The sequence below is a fragment of the Tachysurus fulvidraco genome, chromosome 9, assembly GCF_022655615.1.
Source record: "Tachysurus fulvidraco isolate hzauxx_2018 chromosome 9, HZAU_PFXX_2.0, whole genome shotgun sequence".
NCBI lineage: Eukaryota > Metazoa > Chordata > Actinopteri > Siluriformes > Bagridae > Tachysurus > Tachysurus fulvidraco.
The window spans coordinates 7,916,412-7,942,407 of record NC_062526.1 but is presented as its reverse complement, the minus strand read 5'-3'; the positions used below and the strand labels follow the sequence as shown (position 1 = coordinate 7,942,407).

The 25,996-nt window shown below is 37.7% G+C and overlaps 1 protein-coding gene across 7 annotated transcripts in view; it reads right to left on the bottom strand.

Annotated features, from left to right (window-relative positions):
• Positions 1–630: 630 nt before the first annotated feature.
• slc4a4a (solute carrier family 4 member 4a) overlaps positions 631–25,996 on the bottom strand; it is a 54,123-nt gene continuing 28,757 nt past the window's right edge. For 5 of the 7 annotated variants that reach the window (XM_047818669.1, XM_047818668.1, XM_047818672.1 and 2 more), the window contains 19 exons: positions 24,889–24,965; positions 22,356–22,513; positions 21,668–21,755; positions 21,415–21,569; positions 20,766–20,879; positions 17,711–17,885; positions 16,744–16,877; positions 15,194–15,465; positions 11,514–11,584; positions 10,705–10,890; positions 10,240–10,353; positions 8,774–8,935; positions 7,895–8,073; positions 7,297–7,369; positions 6,251–6,319; positions 5,967–6,140; positions 4,368–4,532; positions 2,976–3,049; positions 631–2,558 (listed from right to left, as the gene is read on the bottom strand). In XM_047818669.1, the coding sequence (XP_047674625.1) occupies positions 2,456–2,558; positions 2,976–3,049; positions 4,368–4,532; positions 5,967–6,140; positions 6,251–6,319; positions 7,297–7,369; positions 7,895–8,073; positions 8,774–8,935; positions 10,240–10,353; positions 10,705–10,890; positions 11,514–11,584; positions 15,194–15,465; positions 16,744–16,877; positions 17,711–17,885; positions 20,766–20,879; positions 21,415–21,569; positions 21,668–21,755; positions 22,356–22,513; positions 24,889–24,965 (2,543 nt within the window). In that variant the 3' untranslated portion in view covers positions 631–2,455. Of the gene's footprint in view, positions 2,559–2,975; positions 3,050–3,586; positions 3,681–4,367; positions 4,533–5,966; positions 6,141–6,250; positions 6,320–7,296; positions 7,370–7,894; positions 8,074–8,773; positions 8,936–10,239; positions 10,354–10,704; positions 10,891–11,513; positions 11,585–15,193; positions 15,466–16,743; positions 16,878–17,710; positions 17,886–20,765; positions 20,880–21,414; positions 21,570–21,667; positions 21,756–22,355; positions 22,514–24,888; positions 24,966–25,996 lie in introns of all 7 variants that reach the window. The other 2 variants (XM_027138500.2, XM_047818670.1) reach the window with 1 other exon arrangement.

Below are 25,996 nucleotides of genomic sequence, written 5' to 3'. Positions count from 1 at the left end.
ATTAATGAAATAATAAAAGCTGCCTTTTTTTTGCATCAAAAATATCAGCTAAATGTTGCTACTAAAAATTATCCTGTACTTATTTAAATTAATATTAAAAAAATATTTTAAAGGGGAAAAATGGATATCAGCCGATGCTCATGGTTTCATTGTGCTATGGGAAAACACAGCTGTAAAGTGTAATGTTTTTTATTCACATTCAAGTATTTATAACATTATGTATAATGTGAACATATAGAATGTGTTAAATACAGCAAATGCCAGCACCATTTATTAAATTCTGTTTATTTTTAATATTCATTTCTTTTAAAAAATATAAATTCTAAAAGAATCACTTCAGCACTGTGCTCTACAACATTACCAAAATTAAAATGTTACTGGAGTTGTAAAACATGCCACTATTCATAAAGTATTTGTTTAAAAAGTCTGTAATTTTCCCAACACTCCTCTGTTACACCATCCCCCCAAAATAGAAGTTAAAAATACATCGATATACAGTACAATTTTAAAACATGGCGATTCAGTAGGACATCATTTATACAGAATTATAGATTTTTTGTTTTTGTTTTTTTCGTTTTATGGAAAAAAAAAAGAAAAACTAAACATGATGTTGAGAAACAAGGCTGAAGGATCACACACACACACACACACACACACACACACACACACACACACACACACACACACACACACACACACACACACACTGGAATTTTCTTCTCATCACAGACAATAAAATAATCAAAACTGGTGATCACATTATTGATATTTCACATCTACGAGACAATCAAAATGTGGAAATAATATTGAAATCGATATAAACTTCAGTCAGTTATTAGAAAACAAGAGGTTTGATTACACTCTCTATGCAGCCTGCATTCATTAGATGTTTATTGTAAATTAGTGCTTTGAAGGTTTGAAAACATCGCAACATTTCCTTCATGTCATTTTGCTTTTAGTAAAATCACTTAATTCTGCACTCCATGTAATGACACACTAATCAGCCAACATACTGAGGGTAGAAAGGTCAGAATCACCCAAATCCTGGCCACCAGAAATCTCTCCTCTCCATCATATGACTGCTACCCATCAGGAAGAGTGAAGGCTAACATGCTTCCTCTGAGACATGTGAATAAATCCAACCACAATGACTGCTCAGCATAACACACTGGAGGAAAGCTCTATCGAGGTTCGTCCACATACACCATGTCTCAAACGTCCACGGAAAAAAAAAAAAAAAGCTTTATGAATACAGGCTTCATAAAAGGTGAAGGGTCAGATGTGTAGTGTAGTATGAACGCATTCATAACGTGTTATAATGCGTTCATAAACAATGCACATGTTTTATTGTTAATTATTTATGAAATGTCATTATTGTTTATAGCAATGGCTACAATGCATTCATATATTTCTGAGAATGGGTTTATTAAATATTACTGGCTTTTGTTTTTTTTTCCACAAAGAAAAAAAATCATGGTGTAAAAATATCTTCTAATATTCCAGGTTTCATTATCAGTAATTCACTTCACAAAAAGTATTAGAAATTTATTTATATTCTTCATTAAGCCACTTAAGAAAGTCATTCGGTTGAACAGCAGGAAGACATTAATGACTGTAATAACCAGATGTGGTTGACTAATACAACCATAGTGCAATGTATAAAGAAGAAATCAATTCAGACTGATATTTGGTTATTAATTGATTAGCTTAAATCTCTTTGCATTAACCTTTACTTTTTAAAATGATTCAATCGCTTTTAAAGGGATAAAATGACATAATACTGTATTAAATGGAAGGTCATACAGTTCAGCAGAAATCAATACGATTATTATTCTTCTGCATTATAATAATACAGCGTAATGCTTCAGTTATTTTGTTCAATATTGTGTTCAGAAGGTACAATAGGCAGGATAACATTAAAACTCATGCTGAGTAAAAAAAAAATCAACACCTCGATGTTTTTTTTTTCTTACACAATTCCTTCCGTCTATAGAGGTAGAACTACAAAATAACAAGAAAGATCAAAATATTAATTTTCCTGCTACAGGAAAATGGTAATTCCTTATACAAAAGAATAGAGGAGTGTTTTCTCTCCGTCTGTGGTCACAAACCATGTACAGCATTTTCAGTTGATCAACACAAGAATGAACTGTATATGAATTGCATAGTAGTAGGAATTATTATGTCAGGCAGTGTTCTTAAGAAGTAAGCAAAAAAAATAAAATCAAAAATGAGCGAGCTTGGTCATAAAACAAAGGTTAAAAATGGCATCCGTGAAGATGAGAGTCCAGATGTTGTACTCTGGAATGGAATGTATCCAGGCAGGCAGGCAGGCAGACGAAAATGCCTTTAAAAAAGTTCCCATGATCAAGACGACGTTCTGTCCGACTTTCCAAGATTCATAATTTTTAGGTTTGTTATTGGCTAAATAAGCCGACGGAGGGAGGAGCTAAAATTACGCCTCGGACCCTCGACTCTTCCAGAAGTAGTCACTGTCTTCATTGTCTGAACCGTAGTCTATTCTAATTTGAGGCACATTTAGTGGTATTCTCTCTGGACTGAAGAAAAAAAAAATTAATATGAATTCATCAGTACATTCAAGTCAATAAGCAACTTACTTTATAGCTTCCTGTTACTTTTTATTTGTATGTTTACGTACAAATGGCTACTGCTATAAACTGTGGCCTTGAACATTGAGGCCTGTGTTAATTATTCTGGGTGTATCCTTCACATCTACACAGAACCCTTTGTTCCCACCTATTAACATCCCTCATTCAGCCTGGCTAAGGCAATCCGGAAGCTCACTAGTCATGCGAGATGACTCACTACTGCTAGAACCATGTGATAACCACACACACAAACACACACCAAGACCCACACCCACAAATTTAAATGTACCATATTCAAATAGATCTTCCTCACACATGGACACAGAGATTCCACTCCTCTCTGACCACACACACCTTCCAACTCACCTTGATATCGGACTGTCTTCATAGTAGCGCTTTTTATTAACACGACGTGTACCGGTCAAGGACTGACTTTTCTCCTGCAAAGAAAAAAAGTGGGCTGGGTTATAAAATCTCCCACACACATGCATTATGGTGCACAGAGATAGGACACAGAGATATATTACTACAGCAGATAAGACACAATGGAAATGAAGTCAGACTGATCACAAGCAGCACTGGTTGGTTGCACATAAGTGAAATATCAAATCTGTTATCTCTCCGACTTGGAGCCATTTACATGCATGTGCAATTGCAAGCAAAATTCTGTATCCACCATCTTCCACCGCTATCAAAAAAAACAAAAACAGATCAGACTGTAAAAAAAAAATCAGACCTACTTATATTGCTACCCAAAACATGCACATGAGAAAGTAATCAAATGAAAAAGGAGTGCAACATTTGTAATTCAGAAGAGAAAGGGAGTCAAAACTAAGCTGATGATGATGATGATGATGATGATGATTGTTGATGAGACAAGATGTTAGTAACAGCATGCACTGAAATCATAAGGAGACACAGAAATCTGAGAGTGTTAAAGAGGCTGTAGGCGATCTGAGAAACTCTGCTTCACTCACTCTCAGAGGTCTTATCCCCTAAAAAAGGCTCCTGCTCCATCATATCCATGGGGATTTTAATGCTGGGCACCTTCTCGTTGAATGGGTAATCAGACTGCAGGAAGGGAAAGGGGTTTACTGAGTAGCTAGGGTGAGGAATATACCAGGGATGTCTTTAAAACATGTCAAGTAAGAAATAAAACATGATGGTTCATGGTGTCATGGGAAAATATTCACCAGTGGAATCCTAAAGAGACCAAGCGTGTTTTCTTCCTTTTAAAATAGCACATACTTTTTATCCTGTTACATCACGTTACATTAAATGTATCTAATGAGCTAGTTACTTCCTGTTATTATTTATGTTCTAGCAGCTATTAACTATCATTTCCTGATGCTTCTTTCAGAGAAAATGCAAACAGAGAAAGTCTTATGGACTTTCCGGACACTCGGAACACCTTCCATTATTACTTAATAACCATCTCCATATAAAAACCTTTACCATATCAATAATGACTTTTATCTTTAATAAATAATAGCATGGTATTCATTTGTCTATCATTAGGATTAGCTTGTCTGAACCATTCCTGTTCCAGTACGTCTGAAAGAGTTAATACAGAAACAGCAGCATTTTAGAACTTTCATATAAACCTGTGAATTAGCTTGTAGCTGGAAAAGACACCGTTATAGCAAAGTAATTAACAGTTACTGACTAATCAGATTTGAGAATTTAGCATCACTGTGGCAATGCCTTCAATGTATAGTATGTAACAATGCAGAATAATAACAGCAGTAATAATATTACCTCATCCACGTCACTGTCTATGCTTTCTCTTGACTTCTTCTTCTTTTTCTTCTCATCTTCCTTCTTCTTTTTGTCCTTCTCTGGTATGACATCATCCAGGAAGCTAAGTTCATGCTGAGAGAAGAAGTAGTCCATAGCCTTCCTTACAGCCACCAAAGCCAGGATCTGGCCAATCACAAAGAGTTCACAAAGAGACACGCATCATCACAGGCTTTCGGTCGATACAGCAAAGACTCAACAGACTTAAAATATCAAAAGGGTGTATTTCAAATAATGCATTATTTTGTTAAACAGCAGCAGAGAATAACTGTACTGACTCTCTTAATGTAATGCTTATCAAGTTTGGAGACACTTGGAAGGTGACAAAAGATGTAGCGTAAGAGGCTTTTTACACCTGGTCACTTCATGCGTTTTCTGTGATAGCTATCCGATGGTAAAAAGACCAGGTCTAAATGCCGTCCGAAACGTTTTCGAGAGGGATATAAATCTGATCGTTCAAACCACTTCAGGAGGTGGTCTGGGACGCATTTCACAGGTCTAAATGAATGTGGTTGTTCAAGCCACATACTGTACATCAGCGCTATACTCCTCCCAAACGGAGGGAACTCACGAGTCGTGCATCGCTGTTAAGTAAATGCTGTTTTTTGTAGCATAACCGTCGTAACAAGTTTTTTCGTTTTCTTTTTGATTGCATTCTGAAACCCGCATACACCAAAATGTGTTCCATTTCAATTACCCCAGAAATGAGGTAAAATATATTTGCATTTTGGGCGGGAGTAGAAAGATCGGATTGATATCCGATTCGCCAAGATGCATTTATGTGGCCTAATGTAATGTAGGTGATTATGCAACTTGTAATTCTAAAAACACCAAAAATCCACCTCAACTTGTAATTCTAGCTAGTCAGTAGTCCGGGGTACTACCATGTCCTTCCCTACCAACTACCCTACCCTTCCTTCCCTATTTAGATTTCGTGACATGAACTCAAAATGGCTTTGAGTCACACTGTGCACATTGTACAGTGAAGTATGCCTACATCTCGCATGACAAGTGAGCTTCCGGATTGCCTTAGCCATTTATATCGGTTTATATCTGTTCAGATCAGTTAATATACAGACACAGTCCTTGTTTAAATCTATAACACTGACCATAATAATCACTGTTTTATAAAGCAACATACTGTAAGTTATCACAATTCAAGGCCAGTCTTCAGTGACATTGGAAGTCAATGCCACTGGACTACTGTATACAGCTGATAGCGAGCGTGCTTTAATGTTCAAATCGTTGGGATTGCTTTACTACTGCTAGATTTTCCTTTCAGTCATCATTAAGAATTAAATTTGCACATGCCCCTCCGCCTGTACCTAAATGAACTCTTGCAAATGTATCTGTTGCAAATGATAACTGTTTAGAAGACGTTTATGGAAATAAGCACCAGGAGCCATTCCCAGTCACAAATCAGCCTCAGTCTACACTTCTGTTGGATATGGTTCCTTCTTGTAATCCTTTATTTATATGCCAGAGTTTGTAAGGAAAATCATCTCTAAAGTTTAGTGCCAGTCTGAAACAAGCACAGTGAGAACTGAACTATGAACTCACCATGACAGGGAAGATGATGGCAGCCACAGTGGACTTGAGGATCCACAGCAGAGCCAGGCACAGCAGCTGGACGAAGGTGAAGAGGTGAACTTTGCGCAGTGGCACATGCCGCAGGTAGATCAGGTCTGGCTGGTGCTTGGCAGGCATCAGAAGCAGCTTCAGGCGGTCCATAAACTGAATAAGCAACAAAATAAAGTGTTAAAGGAAACTTAACCCTAACAGATAACAAGACAGGAAAGACATGGGTGGTGAAAATATCCCAGAAAGATATATGACTAACTTACCTGTACTCCATTGAGCGAGGCCACACCCATATACAGGAAGACCCCATAGAGGACAGGCATGGGGATGAACTACAGGGAGGGACATAGAAATATTTTAATTTTAAAGGAAAGTGAAAGCCCATTGACCCATACAGACTTGGGCTGCTGACTGACCTATTATGGCTCATTAGGGATAAATAAAAATGTATTTTTAAGCTTTTGTATTCTAAAGGTATAGATTTATTTAAAGCGTCTATTGTTAAAAGCGCTATACAAATAAATATATGAAATTTCTATATGAAAATAAATGAATTTAATTGAATTTTCTCAGCACTATGTGGACATAAAATATTCTATCAACTAAAATATTCAACACCGTTTATTTGTAGACCTCAGGTCATAATTCATATGGGTTGAACAAATATGCCTGTGGATGCATACTATATCACTGTCACTGTCATCAGCCAGTGTCAGCAGTGTTGCCAAACACCAATGGAAACAGCAGTGACTATATTTGGTGGAAGGATGGGAAATTTTATGATTCACTTAATATTAGTTGAATTATTTTAAGCAAAACTGATGTGCACATGCAGTCTAAATGTGTGGCCATGAATGTGAACTATCATTCTAGACAGATCTGACCTGAGGAAGTAATTAAAAAAAGCTAATAATGTGAACTTCTCCTTATTTGGTACTATTTAGGTAAGTGATGTGGGTAAAGATTACGTCTAAAATAGACTTTAAACATTCTTCTGGTTCTTTTATGAAATGCAAACTCCACACACACAAGGCGGGAATCGAACCCCCAACCCTGGAGGTGTGCGGCAAACGTGCTAACCACTAAGCCACCATGCCCCCTAAATATAACATTAATTATATTAAATACATTTAATACATTGCACTTAGCCACATCAAATCCCATATTCTAAAGCCAAAACAACATTAATTCAAAGCATCACTATCCACTTTCTTATTGCTCAATTGCTCACCATGATGTACAACTTGTATTGTTTTTGTGCAATATAACTATATTTGATTACAGTTCCTGTACAAAAAAGCTGGATTACCTTAAGAATGGGAGCCATGAAGACAGAGAGGCCAGTGAGAAGGAACACGAAAACACCAGTTACCCTCTGCTCCCTGCAAAAAAATCATACATTCCAACCTTCATTTCCATTAGATCAAATTCAAAAGTAATGTGCTCTTTTTCTTTTTTCATTTATTAGTGTATTTCTGCTATATTCTTCTTCCTTTTTTTTTATTTTTTGAAACTATCATTTTAGGTTGCATTTTCTAGAAACCTATTTGCTTATGCAGCTTACAGCTGGACCAATACAGCATCCCTGAAGTTTAACTAAATAAACAATCTCTCAAAACAAGTGTCCTACTGAGCTTAACACCAGAGTGTAGCAGCAAACAACCCTGTTGTTATCTCCGATTTTATGTACTTTAAAATTACACTGATGGTAAACAACCACAGATTTGTTTGCCCACAAAGGACAGATACTGATTGTATAGAACATCATGTGTTCAATTTAAATTGAATTTTCATCCATAATATAAAATAAGCATCAATATCACCACAATACAATCTGAAATAGAGCTTCCATTAGCTCATACTATCTTACAAATAGGTCATGAGGAGATTAAGTCTCTGAAACTTACCTGACACCCAAAAATTTGGGTTGCTCCCCTGGGGCAGAGGTTTCTGTCTCCATCTTCAGGCTGTCTATGTGGGCAATTGAGATGACGGTGGCAGCCACATACCAAGGCAGACCCATGAAAGAACACAGTGCGATCAATATACCCACCCAGAAGAGATCCAAATGGTAGCCTGCACCTTTCTACAATAGAGAAACCATGGAAAGGAGTTTACAAAGAGGCTTGTTGTGAGGCAGAATCATACACAGATCAGCATAGCATCAAAGAGACATTCAGGCAACAGATTATGAGGTCATTTGAGAAAAGAGTTACTGGTGCAATAATAGGTTTTATTACAGGCCTTTGTGGTAATCCACATGCAGAGCTGCACTTGTGTAACTTGAGGCACATCCTCTACACTCTTAAAAAAAAGTAATAAACCCCCTTAGCATAGCTTTGAAATTGACAGAGAACATAGTCGTAAGGTGAGTATCATGCTACGCTGCCTACAGGTAAATGGATGGATTGTTTTTAGCTGCTTCACAATCATTTCCTTGTTAGGATCTTCAACATATATGCACACTAAAAGCAACAAAGAAGATGGATGAAAATGGATTAAATAGAAATGGAGGAAAATAACTTTTTTTGGGTGTCATTTCATAAATATAAAAGGTAAAGTGAAACAGAAAAACTGGACCTTTGTGCTTAAAGGAAGTGATGTTTTTTTTATTTCTTTATTCACTCCCTAAATATAAATCTAGAGACAAATAAAAGTTCCACTATGTTCACAGGAGATAAATATAGCATAAATGCCACAGAGTGCAATCCTGGCTGTGCTGGAGGTCTTTCCTGGGTTCCTAGGGTGTTCAAAGTGAACGTGATAATCCTCTCAGTAGGCTTTACCTTCAGCTTGTGCTCCTTCCGGTTGACAATGACGGCTGTGATCTGCTGGTCCATGAATAGCAGAATAGTGACCAGCAGAGCAGGCAGAGCTGATGCCAGGTAAACCCACCAGGGGTTGCCTCCAAACGGTAACACAAACCAGCCACGATTTGGACTTGTTGGCTGAGGAATGAGAAAGAGTAGATTAGATTAGATTAGATTAGCTTAGAGTAGCTTAGAGTAGAGTAAAGCAGATTAACATATACTGTAAAGTAGAGTAGAGTAAAACAACAAAGTAGAGTAGAGTAGATTAGAGTGAAGTAGAGTAGAGCAGATTAACATATAAAGTAGAGAAGAGTAGAGTAGAGTAAAGTGAAGTAAAGTGCAGCAGAGTAACTTGGAGTAGAAAATACTTTATTAAACCTTTTATTTATTAACAATACAAAAGCAACATGATGGACTGAGATTTAACAGTTCACAAGACTTACAATAGTGTACCAATAGACTCACTATATAAAAAAATAATAAAGAAAGAATAAAACTACATGTAAATAAGATTTCTAACTAAGATAACTAAGATTTCTGTACAGATTATCGGAAATATATACCTTGTTGTACCTTGTTATTATAGAGTCAGATAGCAATGGGTAACATGACTTCATGGGTTAGGAGGATTAGAGAAGAGATCATGTCTAACAAGGTTTTTTTTTCTGGTCATTCCATTTAGTTGTATACATTTAGTAGCAGGTAGAGATTTTCATTTGCTGTTTTCTGTACGGCTTACCACTACCAGACCCAACAACACAGGCAACGAAGATGTTTTTTTCCCCTTTAATGCTGCACATCCAGCTGCAGGGTTGCAGAGAGCAAAAATGTGCCCTGCTTTAATTTATTTTTACATGAGTCGGTGAATAACATACCCCATGTGCAACCCTACCCCATGGTCCCTCAAGGCGACAAAACTTGTAAAAGCAAATAAGTCCAGCATTAACTGGGCATGGTAGCACTCAGTTTTAAATTCTATCAGATAAACAAAAAGAGGATAGCAAAATGTACCTAAGAAAATGTAACAATAATCTAATATTTAATTACTGAATATGAAGAACATTAGCTAGTTTTGCCCTGCTACTGAACGGGTTTATAGCAAACACCTCCTGACTAGACATGTCAAATTATTCTTTACTGTCCAAATTAGGAGAAAATGTAATATAAGTTTCTGTCCATATGGTCGACCACTATATCCATCGCCATTCGTTCTTCTCATGGTCAGAAGGAGTTGATTCATTTTCTACAACCGTAGAACTGCTATACTAATACATGTTGTTCGTCTATAGTAACAAGCAACAGAGGGATTTTTCACTGTTTCAGAAATAAAGCTGTTCGTTTATGTTTTAAGCCACATTACAACACACCATCCAGGATTTAATTCAGTGGCTGTTGGGTGGCAGGATGTAATTTTAGGAAGTTACACCATCTTTAAGTCTCACCTTAAATTCGGATGGCACAATAAGTTTTGGTGTGTCGACTCCTACCCAAGCGTCAACACAACAGAAAATCAGGATGGCCAAAATGATAGCGAAGTCACTGATAAGTTTCCTCACCTGGAGAAAAAAAACAAAAATGCCTCTATCTAGTTGACTCTTGTTCAAGTTCAATGGTTGCCTCAATTTGTCTAATGTGCATCAAAAGCATTAAGAAAACAGGTTTATAATAAATACATATTTAGATAATTTTAAACTAAAAGTAATAACATAAAATTAAAAGGTTATTTAAGTCACCTCCATTAACCTACAGCATTTGTAGGAAAATCCTAGCACATGCTATATGCCTGTTTTCATAAATTGTGCCTATAATGTACAAATGTATTATAACTGTATTCCCTCTATTGAAAACAAAGTGTTTGGGTTGTTGCAATGGTTGAAGAAGGAGATAGCGAATAAAGATTTGCTTACCGTGGTGGGGAAAAAGGGACTGAACTTGAACTTTTTTAAACACATAGAGCAAGTGTAGGTGCCAAAAAACAGGATGAAGGACATGAGGGTGATGTCGGGCACATACTCGCAGGACTTTCCTACCAACTCTCCACCGTACTTCAGGCATTCCTTCTTTGTCAGAGAGGACCAGGTAGCATTTAATGGCTTTAAGAAAGAAAAGAGGTGCTTTGGTTACATGTGGTTCATTTTGACGAACTCCTTTGTTCTGTGTTGGAATTCAAGACACCAGAACAAATTAGATTTAAACGTAGGGCTGTTACTTTCGCGGTATGTTTTGATCTGGGTAGAAAACATCTAAAATCATTGTAATACCACTGAATTTGAATACAAAATAGATTCTGAATTTATACCCACAGGAACACATTTGTTCCCTAGTTAACAAAGAACAAATTATTACAACAATAAGATTTCTAAATGATGGAAGGGACTTTGTGTTTGCTCATTATGTTTCAGTGAACTCTGACTGAGGGCTCAAGCTCAAAGAAACCATTGTGACCATTTTCAGCATTATTACTAAGAGATAATGTGACTGTGTTAAATATGGCTAAGGAGGGGGAGGATATTGAATCAAATTTCAGTTGAATCTGGGGCAGTATTGAAGTAGCGGTATGTGATTTCGGTCAGATACAAAGGTTGTGGTCTTGTGTTAGTCTTTTACAAAGAAGTATAGATTGTTCAAACTATCAAAAGAATGGTGGCAATCTGTAAGTTCTGTTGGTATACCCCATACATTTAAAACAAGCTGAATGTACTGTAGATCGACTTACTAGATCAGTGTAGTTGTAGAACCATACAGATGTCCCTTCTATTGAGTCTGTGAACACTTCTGTGTTGTTTACTGGAAGAAAGAAAGAAAAAAAAACAGATAAAACTCTGACCCATAAATAAGAACATTTTCACATGGATCTTTTTTTACATGGAGGATTTTACATGGATGACTGCAGGCATTTTTAGGCTGCACAATACATTATTTGTCGTTCATTTGTTATTCATGCTGTTGCTGCAAAAGTCTGCAGTACTGTAACTTATATTCTTTATCAATTGCATGGTTTCCATATAAACTTTCTGTAGGTGTTTAGACAAAAACATTACCACTGACACATTACAGTTCACTGTTTGCTTTTCAAATTTAGCAAGACATATGACAAACACAACAATATAATTGTAATATATAAAGCATCACTTTCTTCAGCCGGTAATGATCAACACAGCACGACTGAGCCTCAGCATAGTGCACCCTGGGAAATACTTGCCACCCCTCCCCCAATGTTAATCTTTAATTAATAGCCACAGCTAATTTCCACCTAGTTCTTGTTGTTCCCAGTGTGTTTGCAGTGCACTGAGGGGGAGGACGGATAGAACCCCTCGGAGAGAGGTAGTAGGTGGCGGATGAGTAGGCTAACCCCTGGCGACCCACCCACGTGGGGACAGATTAACCCTGTTGCCTCCAATCTGCATGGCCTGCCTAACACAACAAAGGCATGCATCAGCTGTTGCACACAAAGCAGAGATGACAGTTCAGTGAATATTACTCTCCATGACGCTGCTGTTCATATCAGCTATATGATAAAAGCTTTCTTCACTACCTTACCTTTCTAAACTACCTTACCTTTCTAAACTACCTCACCTTTCTACACTACCATACCTTTCTAAACTACCTCACCTTTCTACACTACCTCACCTTTCTAAACTACCTCACCTTTCTACACTACCTTACCTTTCTAAACTACCTTACCTTTCTACACTACCTTACCTTTCTACACTACCTTACCTTTCTACACTACCTTACCTTTCTACACTAGCTCACCTTTCTAAACTACCTTACCTTTCTACACTACCTTACCTTTCTACACTACCTTACCTTTCTACACTACCTCACCTTTCTAAACTACCTTACCTTTCTACACTACCTCACCTTTCTAAACTACCTTACCTTTCTACACTACCTTACCTTTCTACACTACCTCACCTTTCTACACTACAGTACCTTACCTTTCTACACTACCTCACCTTTCTACACTACCATACCTTTCTAGACTACCTCACCTTTCTACACTACATCACCTTTCTACACTACCTCAATTTCTACACTACCTCACCTTTGGACACTACCTCACATTTCTACACTACCATACCTTTCTACACTTCCATACCTTTCTACACTACATCACCTTTGTACACTACCTTACCTTTCTACACTACCTCACCTTTCTACACTACCATACCTTTCTACACTACCTCACCTTTCTACACTACATCACCTTTCTACACTACCTCAATTTCTACACTACCTCACCTTTCGACACTACCTCACCTTTCTACACTACCATACCTTTCTACACTACCATACCTTTCGACACTACCTCACCTTTCGACACTACCTCACCTTTCGACACTACCTTACACTACCTCACCTTTCTAAACGACCTCACCTTTCTACACTACCATACCTTTCTACACTACCTCACCTTTGTACACTACCATACCTTTCTACACAACATCATCTTTCTCCACTCCCTCAATTTCTCCACTACCTCATCTTTCTCCACTACCTCACCTTTCTACACTACCTCACCTTTCGACACTACCTCACCTTTCGACACTACCTCACCTTTCTACACTACCATACCGTTCTACACTAATTTACCTTTCTGCCTAATTTACCTTTCTACACTACCTCACCTTCCCTCAGTACCTCACCTTTCTACCCCACCTTACCTTTCTATACTATCTTGCTACATAGTGCCCCTTAGTATCACTGTGTACATTATATTTTCAGATTTTGGCAAGAAAACTCTGTTACTAATCATCAGCCATCCAAATAGAGCAGCATGTTGTAACTGTTGCTACTTTGAAGATTCCTATTTCTTGAGAAGAAATTAGATTATGACTTATCTTGCTTTGCAATAGGGATCCAAAAGGGTTGATTGATCATTAATGCTTGAATTAATAATTCATACTCCATACGAAATAACAAAAAAGACCAAATTGTTGAAATTCCCAGGGGCATTTATACTAATCAACACATGCCATGAACCATATTCCATATTGTAAGCAATTTACAGAATCCTGAACACAGAAACTGCACAACACAATCTTATTTAACAAAAGTATACGAGGCTTATAGGCCTACTATATATAAGCACTATACAGTATATACTGTATATCCTGCAGCTTGGATATCGAAGGCAACCAAAGATAGTGAAAGGACAGTTTGTGCTCAATCAGCTTTGCTTCAGGAAGCAATTAATGTAATATGCATTAGTTCATAAGTGCAGACATTTTAGCTCTCCTCAGCCACTATCACTACTTGCATCTGGTGTAGACTGAAAGTAGCCACTAACAAGTAAGGATTTTACTCTAAAATTAATTCAGTCATGAATCTCCAGCAAATGTGACTGCAAGGTTGGGCTTAAGTGGGGTGGTTCCTGAAAGGAACAACTCTTCATCTTCTGCACTCTGAATCACTACACCCTCATTTCCTGTTGAATTTGGGACTGGGAGCTTTGCTCTGATCTAGCTCTTATAGTGGATTGATTCTACCACATAAAAAAATATGGAGACCTGACCATTACACCCATAAGTGAGCCTTTCCCAGTATTGAAACAAAGTTGGAAGCACACAATGGTACAGGATGTGATTGTATTTCAATACAGCTTCCCTTCCCTGAAGTAGCACAATGTATGATTTATAAAGCCATGGCTTGCTAAGTTGGAGTGGAAGAAGCAGAGTGACCTTAATAGAACCCTGATTAATTCGATCATGACTGCACCCCAGACCGCCTTGACCAACATCAGTCCCTGACTTCAATAATGCTCTTGTGGCTTGAAGTGGTGCAGTTATATCACTTCATTGCTGGCGTCCCTCAAGGCTCAGTACATGGTCCATTCATATTCTCTCTATATACCAATTAACTGGAGGGCAGTGATGAGGTCTCGTGTCACTGTTATGATGTAGTTTTTATATACATCAGGTTTGACAAGGTTGAGTCATTAGAGTCTGCATATTTCTTCTTCATAATGTTTAAGATATCCACTTAGGATGGATATGTGTCATCCCTAGCCTCAATTGTTTTTGCAAATGTCTAAAATCCTCTCTTCAAACATTTATTTGTGTCATTATTCATGCATTTATTCTTAAAATTGTTATTCTTAATCATTTTGTTTGCCTTAGCACAACCTAACATTTGCTTTTTTGTCTATCTTGTTTACATCCCTACTGCACTTCTGTGAATAAGTAACATATGAAATCCTGCTGTTTGCATCATCACAGTATATGACAATATGACATGACATGATGGCATGATTATGACTAAGTAACATGGTGGCAAGGCATTATATGATGTGACCACAGAACTGACATAACATGAAAACCTTACATGACATGACGTGACCTTAATATCTAACCCCATATTTTTTTAATCTGGCAGCTAGCAGTCTTGTCCTACCTATAGTGGGTGCCATGCACATACAGTCATACTGCGTGACATGATCGACTTTGAATTCAGAGTTGATGGGGTAGTGGTGTGCAAGCTTTAGCATCTTCTTGAAGGCATCGTATATGAAGATGAAGCTGATGAGTGAAGAAAAGCCCTCTTCTGTGAAGCGCGTAAAGTATTGTACCAGGAAACTAGCGTCTGTGGCCACTAACAGCAGCAGGAAGAAGGCTGACCACAAACCAATCCACAGCCGGAATTCCAGGTAATCGAACTCGTTATCTCTGCAACATCGGATATTTGTTTAATAACAGCAAGCAGTATTGTTTGTGACAGAAGAAATACAAATTGTGACTATAATAGCACATTATTTAGTACAGTGTCTAATATAAGCTCATACAGAAAAGTAAAATACATAATGTATGTTCATATATTTTAAAATTCCTATTAAGAAACTTTAAGCAATTTAACCAGCTCATATCACAATGTTTCTTCTAGGAAAAACTCTACAGTGAAGAGGTAAAAAAAAACAGATGTATCTCTTCTAATATTTTTGACTTTTCCAGTTAAGGGATGCTACAGCAAATCATCTGTTTCCACCTAACTCTATATTCGACATCCTCTATGCTCGCACCAATTACCTTTATGTCCTCATTTAACGCACCCATATATCTCCTCTTTGGCCTTCCTCTTGACCTCTTACCTGGCAGCTCCATCTCAAACATCCTTCTACCAATATAACCATCTCCCTCCTCTGTACATGTCCAAACCATCTCAATCTAGTCTCTCTGTCCTTGTCCCCAAAACAGCCAACCTGAGCTGTCCCTCTGATGTGCTCATTCCTAAACCTGTTTATCCTCGTCACTCCTAAAGAGAACCTTGACATCCTCATCTCTACTACCTCCATCACTGCCTCATGTCTTTTCCTCACTGCTACAGGCTCTAACCCATACAGCAGAGCTGCTCTCACTACTGTCTTGTACACCTTTCCTTTGACAATACCGACACTTTTCTTCGCCCACTCCAACCTGCCTGCACGTGCCATTTGAATAACATCGAGAAAAAAATGTAAAACATTCAAAATATCTCCAAAAAAATCACTTCGAATTCCTAAACAACAGTTTAGCTAAATCTCTTATCACTCCCTATTCACTTACTTAAGCTTAAAGCATAATTGGCTTGTACATAGTGCACTGTTTTTAGTGCATGGCATTTTATCTCCGTGCAATATAACAGGCTTAAGTTTGAATAGTGAAGCTAAAGCCTATGTGTTAATTTTTTTTTTCTGAAATAAAAACAATTAATTATAATGTACTTATAATACTTTTCCCCCAAACAATTATTTTTTTTCCAGTGGAACATAGGAGACAGAATTTCTTGGCAATTCCATATTTTATCTGTATTATTTACAGTGTTGATTTTTAGTAATGTTATTTTAAAAATAATAGGAAAAAATCTATGGGCAGGTGTGTTGAAATGTTTACTGGTCTTTATAATGAGTACACTGTATGTACTATTAGGGGTAACATTCCTGCTGTGTGTATATAAAATAGGATAAAAACCTGCTAAAGTTGAACAGGAGTCTCTCGAACACGAGTACTGGCCCTGTACTGCTGAGGATGGTAAGCGGCTGTCCAGCTAAGAGGCAGAAGACCACCCCAGACACGGCTGTTCCCAGAAAACTCTCCAGCACACCCTGCACAGAGCCAGCAAGGTGAGGGCTACACATGCAAAGCCATGTAGCAGAGGCAAGGTTAATTTCCGTTGCACACCAGCTCACCCTGACCCAGTTAAGAATGCTTTAGCGTGTGTGTGTGTGTGTGTGTGTGTGTGTGTGTGTGTGTGTGTCAGCATTCATAAAAAAAGGCAACCTTTCTAGTGAGGATCTTTCTGTCCTGACATGAGGTCATCATGTGCGCTGTTTTGTGTGCAGTGTTATCTGTGTTATTTGTGTGTGGTATGTGCAGTTCAGAGAGTGATGAAGTCAAGCTTCATTGTTATGTTTATCAGTAGTGAATGTCCTTGGTGGAGTTAAGCAGTCACTTTTGAAATCACAGTCTGTGATATGAATCGATATCAGAGCCATATCAGGTCTTTGAGGGCAACAACCTCTTAATCAATACACTATTGTCGGACTGTACATGACTATAGAAAGGACACTTTTCGGTGTTTATGACAATTTTTTTTTTTTTGAGTCTGTTTCCTCTCCAGGTTTCTTGGGAGTTTTTCCTTCTTTCAGTCACCTCAGACTTGCTCATTAGGGATAAATACAAAGACATTTAAATATAAGACCAATTTTGAACTTCTGCCTAATATTAATCTTGAACTTTTTGTGTTATATTCCGGTAAATTTCTGTAAAGCTGCTTTGAGACAATGTTCATTGTTAAAAGTGTTATACAAAATGCATAATACATATTACATTATAGTGTTGTAATCTATAATGTTACACACAATAAGGACACTTCAGTAACAGCGCTATATTGTAGGAATAATAAAGCATCAGTAAAAGGAGAGCTTTGATGTTTTACCTGCATGTTTTCTGTGGCGTCTCCCAGCAGACCCCCGAACGTGATTGCGTTGGTGACTGTTCCCAAATAGATGAACAAGATGGCAGACAGAGACTGGATGTGCAACGCATCATAGAAATCACTGCCAAAGAACGGGGCTTTCCTTTTAATGTCAAGTATAAGGCCTCCACAAAAACTGAAAAAAGAATACAAAACAGTTACATTTCCAGATAAGATCGCAAACTTATATGCTGTAGTCAGCAGATTTAAAAAAAACTCTTACATGCTTAACATTTTGCGGTACAAAAATGCATAGAGTGGTCACAGAGAAAGTGTTAGAGTCTATTGTGTGGCTCACTGAGCTCTCAGTCTAACAGTTAAGAGAGCTCAGTGAGCCACACAATGTAAACTAGGGGAGGAGTTAATTCATAAGACCACAAACATAACTACAGTGAGGAAAATAAGTATTTGAACACCCTGCTATTTTGCACGTTCTCCCACTTGGAAATCATGGAGGGGTCTGAAATTGTCATCGTAGGTGCATGTCCACTGTGAGAGACATAATCTAAAAAAAAAATCCAGAAATCACAATATATGATTTTTTAACTATTTATTTGTATGATACATCTGCAAATAAGTATTTGAACACCTGTCTATCAGCTAGAATTCTGACCCTCAAAGACCTGTTAGTCTGCCTTTAAAATGTCCACCTCCACCTCATTTATTATCCTAAATTTGATGCACTTGTTTGAGGTCGTTAACTGCATAAAGTCCACCTGTCCACCCCATACAATCAGTAAGAATCCAGCTACTAACATGGCCAAGACCAAAGAGCTGTCCAAAGACACTAGAGACAAAATTGTACACCTCCACAAGGCTGGAAAGGGCTACGGGGAAATTGTCAAGCAGCTTGGTCCAATGTTGGAGCAATCATTAGAAAATGGAAGAAGCTAAACATGACTGTCAATCTCCCTCGGACTGGGGCTCCATGCTAAATCTCACCTCGTGAGGTCTCAATGATCCTAAGAAAGGTGAGATATCAGCCTAGAACTACACGGGAGGAGCTGGTCAATGACCTGAAAAGAGCTGGGACCACCGTTTCCAAGGTTACTGTTGGTAATACACTAAGACGTCATGGTTTGAAATCATGCATGGAACGGAAGGTTCCCCTGCTTAAACCAGCACATGTCCAGGCCCGTCTTAAGTTTGCCAATGACCATTTGGATGATCCAGAGGAGTCATGGGAGAAAGTTATGTGGTCAGATGAGACCAAAATAGAACTTTTTGGTCATAATTCCACTAAACGTGTTTGGAGGAAGAAGAATGATGAGTACCATCCCAAGAACACCATCCCTACTGAGAAGCATGGGTGTGGTAGCATTATGCTTTTCGGGTGTTTTTCTGCACATGGGACAGGGCGACTGCACTGTATTAAGGAGAGGATGACCGGGGCCATGTATTGCGAGATTTTGGGGAACAACCTCCTTCGCTCAGTTAGAGCATTGAAGATGGGTCGAGGCTGGGTCTTCCGACATGACAAGCACACAGCCAGGATAACCAAGGAGTGGCTCTGTAAGAAGCATATCAAGGTTCTGGTGTGGCCTAGCCAGTCTCCAGACCTAAACCCAATAGAGAATCTTTGGGGAGAGCTCAAACTCCGTGTTTCTCAGCGACAGGCCAGAAATCTGACTGATCTAGAGAAGATCTGTGTAGAGGAGTGGGCCAAAATCCCTCCTGCAGTGTGTGCAAACCTGGTGAAAAACTACAGGAAACGTTTGACCTCTGTAATTGCAAACAAAGGCTACTGTACCAAATATTAACATTGATTTTCTCAGGTGTTCAAATACTTATTTGCAGCTGTATCATACAAATAAATAGTTAAAAAAAATCATACATTGTGATTTCTGGATTTTTTTTTAGATTATGTCTCTCACAGTGGACATGCACCTACGATGACAATTTCAGACCCCTCCATGATTTCTAAGTGGGAGAACTTGCAAAATAGCAGGGTGTTCAAATACTTATTTTCCTCACTGTACATGAATAGTTTGCAAAAGGTAAAGCAGCATGTCTCGTTTATGTACACCTCTGACCCTCGGAAGTAAACATTTTTTTTGTGTGTGTGTGTAATATCAGCTAAATACTTTTGTCTTGTATACACGCTTAAAAACAGTGGAACTGTACCGCAAAATGTTAAGCATGTAATTGGAGCACATCTATTAATATTTGATAGTACCATGCAAAAACACAGGATGCCTTAGATCAAGTTCTAGTGCAAACGAATGATTAGAACAGGGGCCATTTTGTTATATCACGACAGACTATTCATGCTATTTATGTACTAGATGTTTAGCTAAATGCTTCCAATTTTCTCATTTCTATCTTGTGCTTTTCATCATATAAGTCCCAAAAAGTGTTTATTATGCTTTACTGTTACATCATATTTCTGTGACATTGCTGAATTAGTCTATCCCTCAACGTGTATTGGAAGTGTCTTTTGTTCTACGTAAGAACAATCTGGCAACCCCATAGCCATGAACAACATATGTAGAAAACAACATAGAAAAGCCCAAGAAAATTTACTTAAGCAATTGCATCTCCAAATCTCTAAATAGGAGTAACTTTCGCTGTATTTTTGTTTTGAACTTTTCTGAATATCATTGTGTTTATTCTCATAATATGCCAACGTATCATATTCTACACAGACTGTTTATACTAATATCCATTTAAAACTACTGAGTATTCTGATCTTGGATTATATGAGAATGTCACAGGTGACGTTCCATTTATAAATCCACTTTATTACACTCCAGCGTTACATTAAAGTGCTTTTGTACAATAGCATCCACATCATTGGTATTCCACAAGTGAAACCGTTTCATCTAAGCTCTTTAATACGTCTATGAGAAATCAGCCTGGAGTCTTCCTGTTCCACGGATCGCTTAACCTCAAAACATGCTGGCACTTTACAATGGCTGTTTCCTTTTGAGCTGCTATTTTTAGAACTGCTGACCTGAGGGGAACAGAATAGAAAAGAGAATTACATTTCAGAAACTAGAAGCACTTAATAACTCACCGCCCTGTCTTTTTCAGCTCTTCACCAATGGCATGTCCTCCACCACCCTGGCCTCCATCATGAGGAGTGTCTCCATTCATCTGTGTGTTGTCCCCTCCGGCGTACATGTTCTTCCTGATAAACAGACAGAGGCACACAGAAGATGCTGAACAGTACAGTATAAATAGCATCCCAATTTAGCCAGTGCTTTAAGGCCACTTTTGCATCTATTAGTCACTCCAAATCACTTTGGAGTTTAGTTTAGTCAGATTAAATCCAACTCCGGTGCTTTTACCTCCTCTGAGAAGTTTTACACTACCTGGAATCCTTTTAAATAAATTCCTAGCAGGTTAAGGCATCAGAATGTAGTCACCTGTCCTGTCCAGAGGTGACATTTATTTAACTTTCGACCTCTTGCTCTTCCACTTCCAGGTCTAAAAAGAATTCACAAACTCCACCACGATTAGGGTGTGAACTATCAGCCTCTTTGGTGATAAACACATGCACCTTTAGAGGAAGATCTAACTTATCACAGTTTTTCTCCTACTCATTTTGATGATGATCTAATGAAATCATAATAATCTGTATTAATCGGTATAAATCTGTAAAAAAAAAAAAATAAAGAACGTAAGATAAAGAAAATAGACGCTATGCAAATGTTAATTCGGACCTTTTGTCTGAAGATGGGAGAGACTTTGGAGGTTCTATCCTGATGGCAGGATCCCATTCACCAGGAGGAAGGACGATGACTTCATCTAAGAACTCGTCGATGCCGGCAAGTAGATCTTGTCTGTCCTTGGCTTTGTACGCAATGTCATGGAAAACCTTCATAATGAACATGTAGGTCAGTGTTTAAAAGCTTCATATCAAATTAAAGCAAAATAATTATATGGTATAAGCCAAACTTTTCTCATTTCTCATACCTCATCAGACATAAGGGTGGCAATGGCTCTACCAATTTCATGATATGATTTGCCTTTGCCTTTGGGGCCAAGAAGAATAAAAAGGAACCTGTATGGAAGAGTTCACCTTATTGATATACAGTATATTGCACATCTTAGAATAGCGTGAAATTTGAAGCAGATCTACTTGATGTTTCCTTAAAGGTAATACAAGATATTTTAAAGTGTGTCAACTCTCAAACTGCAACAAGGGCATTTAAAACATAACTGAAATGAATTAAAATTAAAAAGTAAAATAAATAAATAAATAAATAAATAAATAAATAAATAAATAAATAAATAAATAAATAAATAAATAAACAAACAAACAGTACACTACAAAATATATTCAAGTTTACACATAAGTGTGTTGCCTTAATTACTGAAATGATATATATATATATATATTGTACACTACATAAAACCATTAGAGGCGGATTGCACATAAATAAATTTTTGGCACAAAAAGTATGTACTTAGAATATGGAGGCCGAGACCTGCCCATGGTGACCTATAGATTTCTTAACTGTAATTATCATGCAGCTAATCAAATTCTTCATGACCTCACATTTGTGCTTATTCGAGGTCTGTCTCCATGAGTAGTCAAGGGTTTTAGATAAAGAAATATTCTTGGTAATCTCGGATTTTTGAGGTGTGGTTTAGGTCATACCTGGTTGGAACTGGCACTTCTGTTAGTGCTCCCAGCATGACAGCCTGCTGCAGCCTCACAAAGGCCACAAAGGGTGCATCCAGGAAGTCCACTTCCCCGACTAGGACATTGGATGCTTCTGCATCCCTGGGCAACTTCTTCATAAACTTGTTCTTCAGCTAAACAAACAGACATTGTAGTATATTAACAAACCCGACAAATGCCAAAAGTCTTGGACAAAAAGAGCGCTCTGCTGTTCTACATGCTAAAGCAATACAAAAAGAGTGGTAGATGTTATCCAGGGAAAGGCAACAAGTAACCGTTGTCTGCTCTCATTATGCAGGTCCTCTTTATTTTAGTCTTGCATAGCATTTCTTTTTCCACACAAAAACCTTTGGAAACATTAACAATGAAGAGACCTGATGCCATTCTAACAGTGGCATGCTCACACTACTACTGGTATACTGAAGGTCAACTTCAATGCTCACTTCTTTTGCTGACACACAGCCACTGAACTGGTGCCCAACCTTACAATTTACAGGCTGCAGATAATTAGTACCCTGCAACTCCGACCGTGTCCACCCCGTAACACAAAGTGCTGTTAGACATCTTATCTTTCATCACTGACTCCAAGGGCATCACTGCTCTCTGTGATTTGTGAGTGCCGTTTTGTTGTAGCTGTTCATTTAACATTATAATGGCATAACCTTTTAAACCTACCACTTTCTCTATGTCGACAGTCAACTTCAAAAGCTGATAGGAATGAAACCCTTTAGTCGATGACTGTTTAAGGATAAAAATCTATTAACCATATTGTAATAAAACTCTGATTTCTCAAGACAGCAATACATATATAAATCCAACACAGGATTACATTAATATCCTGCCATAAATGTCTACTACTATGATATGTAATGTTATACTCATTGACAGGAGAACACAACAGTGGATAAACTTCACCCTAAAGCACAGAACAACATGCAGTCAATCTAAGTGAGCTACTGTTGTTACTATCTGCTTCTGTGCCAAGGGGCAGCGGAAGTGTGGCAACAGTGGAGCAGCATGATATACAGCACAGGCAGATTTACTGTTCACTTTATTTCCCAAAGCCAAAGCACATAGTGGATTATATAGTGCATTTAAAGGGCTGTAAGTCATGCCTCTATAACTGAAGTAACTGAATAGCATTAAATTACAGGAACAGTGCCAAGATAACAGATTTATTCAGGAACCGAAGTGTACAAAGTATATGTATTTATTCAGAAATCGCACTGCTCTAACCGACTATAAGATTACATTCGTTCATATTCGCAGCTTAAAAAAGTGTCCATGCAGATCTCACATGGGTCATAGCCACATCTGCAGGAAATACTTTTCTGACATGATAATGATGACATCAGGGTGTTCGGGAAAGTTTCCACATTTTTATGGGGTTTTTAGGGAGCAAAACAGCCAAAAAGCACCATATCAGAATTTAGTGTAGCTGTGCAGTGCCTGCTAAAGCTTACAGTGCCTGCTAAACACAAGAAGGCTGTGAGTTTAAGTTAACAAAAGCTGGAGAAAAATAAAAAAATAGATTCGTAAATAAGAAACATGATAAGACATGAGAGACATTTCTTGTGAGGGACCGCACAAGTCTTTTAAAAGAGAGAGCTCAACTTATGTACCTATAAAGACTGGCTTATGTCTTATGGCTTTGGAGACATTGCTTCGAGTTACAGAAACATTGAGTCTTGTCTACCTATTTGACCAGATGTTTAGATTGATAGTGCATAGTGTTGGGAGTTACTTTTAAATTTTCACAGGACATAATGCATTCACAGCATCACACAGAAGCTGTAGCTACTAGAAACATTTCTGATACAGAAATGGTAATGAAAATGAAAATATTTTTATAAACATGCTTACTGTTCCTTGAAAAATGTGGCAAAAATCTCAGCGTGATATCAATTCTTAATCAAGGATTTTTTTAGCCTTATATAATGTGTTTGCTTAATCACCAACAATTAGGCTGAAAGTAGTATAGTAGCTTTTCCCACTAAGATAAAGGTCATTCGTCATAACTCTGCTAATGTGTAAGCTTCTACACATTTTCCGAAAAAGTCCAAAAATGAATTTTGAATTTGAAAATTGAATTGTTTGTCCACAATGGATAATAGATGCAAGTAGATACGCTGTGCTTTAAAAAAAATTGCAGTATTTCTGTTTTTACCTAGCCTACTAAGGGCAATATCATTATAGAAGTTTTTTTCACTCAAATGTTTCTATCTTTAAAGTAAATGGTGATAAACTTATTTCCACTTTTTGTTTTGAGATGCTCAAGTGCTTGTTCATCAGCAAACTGCAGACTTTACATTCAACCATTAAAATTCTAAGTAAGGTTCTCCCAACAGAGGGATATATTTTATATCAGACTTGTTATAAAATAATACATGATAGTGATTAAAGTCGATTTCCCAACCGCCAGCAGACAGGAACACCAGTGTACTGGCAAAAAAGGAAAAAAAGTTAAACATTAAAATATTTGAGAAGAATATTAGAAAAAAAGATGTACCTGATCCTTTTCTGGTTTGTCAGAGATATCATTCATGCTGCTTGACTTCAGGTTTCGATGAGCGGTGGCAGGACTACCTGAGAAAAATGATCAGTCCTGATATGGTTAGCTCATTCATCACAGCTGCCAAATCATTGAGAATTCACAGTAGAATCAATGAGAAAGAGAGTTCAGCACAAAAAGAGACAGTGGCCCATTTCAGCCTGCAAGCATAGCTGGAGACAAAGACCAGAAAGCAAATCCCAAGCAGGAGAGGGAAGGCATGCAATGTCTGTCAGGGGTATCCAAATGAAATGACACAGGGAACACCTCGTAAAATAGACTATGCAATGCCAAAGGAGCAACCGGCCCCCACAAAACTAAATATGCATGAAAATCATGAAAATTTGCACTGTTCAAGTAAACAAGCATAACATGTTAGGACACACTGTTCTACACTTTTTAAACATGAACATTCTCACATAAATGGGTTTATTTTAAGATTTAATTTAATATTTGGAACACTGGGAATACTTACTGGTGATGTGGACTGTACTGCAGATTAATCATTATGCTATATGAACCAAAGACTAGTCTGCTATGCTGAGGGAACAACATTTAGGAATACTTATACATTTAGCAATGACTAATAATACAAAATGACTCAATAACACAACAGTGGCATGGGTGTCAGTTTGATGCAGACAAAACAAACCTTGGCCCTTACAGATATTTTTAAAAATAGCTGAAACCATGCATTTATTTCATACAACGGCAGATCTTTGTAGTTCGATTTCGCAATCCAGTACTACTGATAAACGTTGATGGAAATCTATGTTCGATAGAAAGATAGATAGAACGATGGAAAATAGTTATTGAATGACTGAGCTAAAGATCAAAGAGCAAACTGCAATATGACCTCCGGTTATACAACAGAATATTAAAGGAGATAATTATGTTATCAACAGACAACAAAGCCTCGATTTATGACAACTTGACAGAGAATGTTAACGGCACAAGTACAAAAGGGTTGAGTGGCTCGATGCTAATGACGCAAACACAAAACACTCCACATTACTTCACAGTGTAATAAAACAAGCATGCAACGGTAAGGACATACTACATGACA